Source organism: Kogia breviceps, chromosome 7 (assembly GCF_026419965.1).
Source record: "Kogia breviceps isolate mKogBre1 chromosome 7, mKogBre1 haplotype 1, whole genome shotgun sequence".
In the NCBI taxonomy this organism is placed as follows: Eukaryota; Metazoa; Chordata; class Mammalia; order Artiodactyla; family Physeteridae; genus Kogia; species Kogia breviceps.
The window spans coordinates 72,928,990-72,936,657 of record NC_081316.1 but is presented as its reverse complement, the minus strand read 5'-3'; the positions used below and the strand labels follow the sequence as shown (position 1 = coordinate 72,936,657).

The 7,668-nt window shown below is 43.3% G+C and overlaps 1 protein-coding gene across 1 annotated transcript in view; it reads left to right on the top strand.

Annotated features, from left to right (window-relative positions):
- Positions 1-835: 835 nt before the first annotated feature.
- Positions 836-7,668, top strand: part of ARHGAP42 (Rho GTPase activating protein 42) — a 289,337-nt gene continuing 282,504 nt past the window's right edge. The window contains exon 1 of the mRNA XM_059070720.2: positions 836-1,536. Within this exon, the coding sequence (XP_058926703.1) occupies positions 1,383-1,536 (154 nt within the window). The 5' untranslated portion in view covers positions 836-1,382. The remainder of the gene's footprint in view (positions 1,537-7,668) is intronic.

Sequence of the window (7,668 nt, the reverse complement as noted above, 5' to 3'; positions counted from 1 at the left end):
GAAATTAAAAGCAGATCCTTAAGAAAAATAACTGAGTTCTCAGAAATCCTATAGATGATGGCAGGACTAGATGTAAAGCAGCAGTTTCTTTTGCTGTCAAGGTTTTGAGAGAAAAGAAATTTATTAGGTGATCCTCTACCAGAGGGATAACTGCCTCTTGGTATGAAGCAACTATTCATTTGGAACTTCAGCCAACTTCAGTTTGAAAAGCTCCATGCTTTGGGGGCAATTCCATCCGGGTGACGATAAAAAGTAGTATTGTGATACAAATAGTTATTCTTCTACAAGAGGAACACCTAAGTCCGAGGTGCTTGTTTGGGGAATAAAAATGACCTAAAATCTTCCCACCTTCACAGCAACTAAGAAAAACAACAACAAACAGCCTTAGGCCTATGTAGCTTTTCGTTTTGAATATAAAAAACCTGACTTTCTAGGATCAATGCAGTGAACGGTGGGAAAAAGTAAAACTTTTCAACCTGTAATATATATGCATTCAGTGCAGACTCGCGAAGCAAAATCTAAACTAACGCTCGAAAGTAGCATCTTCCAACAAGGCTTCAAACTTTAGAGAAAGTGAACGTTGGCTTCTCTCCCAGAGAATTCCAGGGAGTGGGTGGTGAGACAGGGGTAGGGAGGCATGTTGGGAGTTGGAGATCATTTTGTGGTGTGGCGGACCCCGAAGTGTCACCGCGGGCTAGGGGGAGCGGCCGCTCAGGAGGGGCAGAGTTAATCCCCGGGCGCAGGCAGGAGCGCTGTCGCGCGGCAACTGCGCGGAGCCAAGGAGCTAAGTGCGGGCGGGCGGGGGCAGGAGGGTAAACGGGAGGAGGGGCGGGGCGGCGCGGGCTGGGAGCGCCGCGGCGGGAGGAGGGTCTCCGAGCCCGGCAGGGTCTGCGAGCGCTCTGAGCCTGCGTCCAGCGAGGGGGAGGGTTTCCCCGGCCCGGCCGGAGGGGCGGCTGGGCGCTTCTGACTCCCATCGCAAACGACTGTCAAGGGAGCAGGGGAGCGGAGCTGCCGGAAGTGTCTGCGCGCTGCGAGAGAACTTTCCTGCTCCGGCCGCGGCCCTGAGCCTCCGCGGCCTCCGCGCTCCCGGCGACGATGCGTCCGGGTGACCACGACCTGAGCGGACCCGCGCCTCGGCCCGCCTCCCGTGTGTGCGCTCGCCTCGCCTCCGGGGAAGAAGCCTGAGCCCGGAGGCGTCCGCGCGCCGCTGAGCTCCGCGCAGGCGGCGGGGCGCGCGGGACCCGTTTCCCCTGCGCGTCCCCTTGCGTCCCGGCTAGTTCCCTGCGATCGCGCGTCCCCGGAGCCGGCCGCGGTCGCCGGCTGTCCCCGCCCTGACCGCCGGCCCGGACGTGTCCTCGGCGGCCGCTGGCAGTGCCTGTGCCATGGGGCTGCCGACTCTGGAGTTCAGCGACTCCTACTTGGATAGCCCGGATTTCAGGGAGCGCCTGCAGTGTCACGAGATTGAGCTGGAGCGAACCAACAAGTTCATCAAAGAGCTCATTAAGGACGGCTCTCTGCTCATCGGGGCGCTGAGGAGTAAGTTCCCCCGGCGGGGAATGGGTGGAGAGGGCGCGGGGATCTGGAGAGTCCCCCAGGGGTGTGGGTCTGAGGGGTGGGTTGGAGGAAGAGAAGCTTCTTTTGTTTGAATGGGTTTGGGGACAGAAGCTGAAGAGCTCCCCTGCTGGTGACCAACAAAGTTTGTTCGTAGGTGTTCTTGACTTATTTACTCCCAAGTCTACAGAGAAGGGAAAGGTCTGTCTCTACTAGACCCCGGAGTATATCCTGAGGAGCGTTGTTCAAAGTCATCTTTTTGTATAACGCTCCTGGAAAAATGTTGGGGACTATTGGTCTTTTTCGTAACTTTACTGTGCCTAGTTTGAACACTTCAAGTCCTTAAGGAGGGATTCGAGAGTTTTATCTTAAGGATAAAAATGAACCTAGTTTTAGTGATATTTAAAGAAAATGATTAATTTCTTATGTACCTCAGTGGCTCTTCATTGGGCACAATCAGCCATTGAATTGGCCTTTTAAAAACATATATAGATTTGTAGCTTTGCGATTTAGTAAGATGAAGACAGAGCGGCACCAGTGGATCTTATCTCTTTACAAGATTTTTGTGCGTCTTAACTTTTGGTTTGCATTGTAACTGGTGTTGGTCCAGTCACTGGGGATGAGAGTTCAGTGGCTAAAGACCAATCAGAACTTCTGATGATCTATAGAAAGTAAAGACTGCCTTTAGGAGATTCTCCCACCTCCTTTTCCCCACACCTCCTGTTCAGATTTTCTGTACTTCCTGCGTCCCCTGGATCTTCATTTTCAATTACTAGGACCTACGAGAGTCTTAGTAAAAGAAACTCTAGAGTTTCTCTTACAGAGAATTGACTGACTAAATGATAAGGCTTAATTTGTTTTGTTACCTTCCCCAGGACCTATTTGCACTTTAATAGAGGTTTCTGAAAGCCTCTGAAACGAACCCCTGGAAATTCTGACCTCCCATAGGTGAGCGAGATATTTTTGTTAAGGTGGAGAGGCCTTTGGGTGATCCATCTAGCAATTCCCAGGACATAGGTAGGGGACGCATCATTGATATGTCAAGTGCAAGGTCAGTAACAACATGATGGAGATGTGCATGTGTCTGAAACTAAGACAACATTAGCATCTAATCTCTATTTGGAAGTATGTATTCGTACTAAGGTTGAATCTTAGCAAAATGTCTTGAAATTAGTGTGCTCCCAAATGCTTTTTATTTTACCATCCAAATGTGAAAACATCTACTTATCCCTTGTGTTACTTAACCAGGGTAAAGGAAATAATGTTCTATGTCTACATTCACTTAGTTTCTGAATTTGAGGCTACTGATAATGATAGTATTTACTGATTTGTGAAAACTACTAGTTTATCTGCAGTTCTGTCTATCTTATGTATACACAAATGTGAACTCGCTTTCTGATTTGCAAATCCCACTTGAGGTCTCTGGACTAGCCTCTGCATCTTAGGGAGCATGATGCCTTTTCAAAAAGAGTTTCCCCATCTCAGCGTTGAATGCCACGCTGACTCTTGCTGGAGCTACCATATGGTCTACAAATGACATTTTCCTCTCGCTCTGCTGGAGATCAGTTCTGTAGCTTCAAAAGTTGAAAACACATAGCTGTGATAAAACCTCTGAAATGTGCACTGTTTTACTAGTAATATTATGAACTTTACTATGATTGAATCTAACCTTGCAAAAATCAGGTGATTCCCATCTGTATAGGTTTGTTCTTCCATTCATAAGTGAAGAGGTCTGGAGAGTGTAAGTTCCTTGAACATACAGCCCCTGCCTCATGAACTTGAATTTGTACACTTAAATATACAACCTGTCTTTCTAGGATTCTTAGGTTTGTGATGAGAGTACATTACGTTAACTAACATTTGATTATTACTTCCCTTGTAGTAGAAAGAAAACGTTTTATTCCTTGTTAAACGAATTCCCAACATTAGCTTCCAAATGGGAAAGATCTGGAGCTGAGAAGCCCTTGAAGTCACATGATTGTGCTGCTTTCTTCCCACCAAGTGACCTTCTGTCCCTTGGGGAGGATGCTCTGAGGCTAGGCTGCAGCTGCTAAATGCCTGCTCTCTGAAGCTGCTCCTGTAGGAGGATCGGAGTGTGTCTAAAGGACTTGAAGCCAGCTTAATTCTATCCCAAAGATCCACCAAGGAGCCCTCCTTCCCCCAGTCCTGCCCCTTCTGACTGTTTTTCCTTTCTGCCCTAGGAAGCCTTCACTTTCCCTAACCTTAAACTATGCCTTTCCTTTCTCCATATGTGCTGTTTCAGTAAGTATATCCATTATCCATTTCAGATTTATTTGTAGCACTTTGCTGTCATTTTCATTTATAGTTAATGGTTTCTTAATAAGACTTTCCTGAGCTGACAATCATCAGTGCGTTCCTAAGCATCTTATATTATTTCCAACCTAGTTAATAACTTTTCTGGTGAAAGTCTTGGCATGCTCTCTTGGGTAATACATGCTTTACTGTTCCCGTAGGAGTCACATATGCTCCTTAATCTTTTGTTCAGGATGTGCATTTCTTTAGTAGAGTATTTTGAAGGATCCTTATAAATGAGGACCTTGACTTTGAATTTTGAATTTTAAAAATTTAAATAATTTTAAATAACAATAACTTTGCATTTTAAATAATATATATAAGATACTTACCATATTTTTAAGATGAATTATTGCATTTCACATTCATATCCACTCTGAGAAAATGAAAACGAAGTGAGTTAACATAGTGACTTAACATAAACCTGAGTTTAAGTTCTGGTACTGTCAAATGCTCTGTGATAATTAGCAAATAACTTAATCTCTGGGTCCTACCTTTTCTGTAAAATGAGGGAGCATCTATAAAAATCTTACCGCTAGGATTATTTGTTCATTTTGTTACATACCATATAGACATTTGGTGAGTGGTATTTGAGAATATATGATACAGGTGAATTGGGTTCTAGTTCATGCTGTATGACTCACAATCTCCACCCTTTTTATCAAATGTTACTCTATGAACTTTGTTCCTTTAACAGGTGCCAGTCTTAAAATGTGGGTTGTGAAATTATAGGCTAGTTTTGCTTATTTTCTCCTTTTATAGATTATATCCAAAGAAACATTTCAAAGTGGCTTTCTCATATAATTCCCCCCTTTACTTTCTCTTTTTATACTTTTGAATTCAAAGAACCATCGTTGAGTAGAGTTTTGTCTTTACAAGAATAGACAGACCCTCCCTCCCAAGAAAAGAAGAGAAAAAGAGGGGGGAAAGAAAGGCAGATATGGACTTTTACTCGTTGAATCGAATTGATTGAATTGATTGGGTGGAGAGAGCCTAAGCATGTCAACATTCTTTCCTCCCACCTGCCCAGCAGCATCTTGGCCATCCCTCCTTTCTTACCACTGTCCACTTCCTCTCATTACCTTAAGGTGGAATTGGCCAGGTATTTCCTCTACGTTTAGGAGAGTGTTTCTCAACCTTGTATGGCTGGACTTCTTTCAAAGAAAAAAAAAGTTACTGGACTCTAATATAATGTTATTAATTATGATAGTTAAAAATATACCTGCATGAAACTATAATTCTTATGCTTATTCATGCAATCTTAAAAGTAAATCAGTTTACACATTAAATGTAAATAATACTGTGAAACCAATTCAAAACTTTTAAACTACATTTAACCGATGGATAATGTTATTTTGCTGAAATGACATTTTCTCTCATATAGACTGTTGATAATATCTTGTGTGTGTTGATGATTCATTTTCTCATTGTTTTCCTGATTGAAAGCACAGTTCTTCAAAATCAGCTTGTCCTGATGATGGCCTTGTCTCTCACAAACTTTATTTCTTGGTTGTATTGGCCTCTGTTCTTAAAGCAGTTGTTCCTGACACTACTGATCCATGACACAAATAAGAAGGGCACCTATTTTAGTGGTAGAAGTTGGTCACTCATAAATTGGTGTAGAATATGCAGTTAATTAAGACATTAGCAAGAGGAGGCACACAGTTTATTTTATTCAAGTATAGTTGGTTTGCAACGTTCTGTTACTTTTTGCTGTACAGCAAAGTGATTCAGTCATACGTATACATTCTTTTTCATATTCTTTTCCATGATGTTTTATCACAGCATATTGAATATAGTTCCCTGTGCTATACAGTAGAACCTTGTTGTTTATTCATTCTCTATATAGTAGTTTGCATCTGCTAATCCCAAACTCCTAATCCCCCCCCCCCCCCCCCCCGCCGGCAACCACAAGTCTGTTCTCTGTGTCTGTGAGTCTGTTTCATAGGTAAGTTCATTTGGGAAGCACATAGTTTCTTGAAGGTGTCTACCCTCTGTGGCCACAGACCTCAGTTGGAAGTATACTGTCGTGGTACACTTGTGATCTGGGGATAAAGTAGTTGTTTAGTATGAAAGATAACCCTAAATGCCAAGGCCACATTGAACTATCTTGGACAGAGTGAGGTACTCCTGCCTTCCATTTGCTGTGTTTCACTTTAAGCCAGTCTCTATTTTGTGTGTGTTCAGGGTCCACTGTGCTACCAGTTTTTGACGGCACAGGGAAGGAGTTAAATAAAAGGGAGGAACAATGACAAGTTTAAGGAATTTGAAAGACTTTCTGTAGTTATTGCAGTGTTTACTTGGTCATCCTTCAGCTTTTAGTGAGAACTACTATTGTTTTAGGCTATTTCTGGTATTTTAATTTGCACCGAGGTTTTATATGGTTTACCAGAACTCACTGTAGATTCTTGTTTACCCTGCAAGAGCTACTTCACTGTTGTTTATTCCACTAATGTTTTGCTTGTTTAGCTGGGCAGCCTAGTCAAAGGTGTGGATGTGTAATTACTTCCACTATTCATTTGGTTCTTATAGTTATTCATTAGAATTTGAGTTAACTGAGCAGAAATAATTGTGTCTTTCAAACGAACTGTAATTAATTTAGGAACTGGTAGATTAGGAATGTGGTGCTTTAAGGTTCTTCTTCAGAGACATGTATGAGTAAGAGCAGTTAGACTTGTGTTAATTTAAATGGGAACCTTGATGCTCATCAAAGTGGAATTAAGGGCTTCCCTGGTGGCGCAGTGGTTGAGAATCCGCCTGCCGATGCAGGGGACACGGGTTCGTGCCCTGGTCTGGGAAGATCCCACATGCCGCCGAGCGGCTGGGCCCGTGAGCCATGGCCGCTGAGCCTGCGCGTCCGGAGCCTGTGCTCCTCAACGGGAGAGGCCACAACAGTGAGAGGCCCGCGTACCGCAAAAAAACAACAACAACAACAAAAAAACAAAGTGGAATTAAATTGATTAAATTGGGCTGGCTGAGTACTACTGTCTACCTCTCTCTGATTGTCTACATGAGCTTAATCGGTGCCTTTTAACAGTATCTTTATTTCCATTGGATTTCCTTTTTCCACAGATAGTAATTGAAGGGTTGTCCTGTTAGAAAGGAGTGGGTTGCTGGGAGAACAGAACATGTTTTCTGTCTCTTGGAGGAGAATGGCTTAGCAATAACCACCTTTTACACTGCTTCCTATGACAGTTATGATCAAGATACTCTGAGCATGCAGAAAACTCAGGTAACCACGAAACTTTGAAGTCACTGAAAAGCTGCTTTAACAAACATGCTTTCGGTTATTGACATTTCTTAGAGCACAATGTTAATCGTGTTCATGGTGATGCTTAAGAAGCATTTCTCCAATTATACCAGAAAAACATAATAAAGCTTACATTCAGTATTGCTTTGGTGCCAAGTGTAATTTTATTCAAGTAATGTGTATGTAGAGTGGTAAATCTTTTTTCTAGATTTATAAAGAGAAATATTAAGTTTTCAGGCTATTAAGCCACATTCAGTAAATATTATGCACCATTGAAATGTTTATTATGGACAGATGAGAAAGGATGAAGGAAAGGGGGTTACTTAGTCTTGAATCTCTTTCCTGAATATTGTTTCTTGCCAGAGCTGCGGTTGCCACCTGTTTTTGGCCCCAGCCATCCCCACTGTCTTGTCTGGATGGTCATTTCCGCTCATTTTAGCATCTTGGCAGGTGCCAGCTTCACCATGGCTGCACCTGCTGCCCACCCGGTTCAGTTTGCAGCTCTGCCAGTCTTCCTTTTTTCTCCAGCCTGCTGAATCTCTGCCCAGCATCTA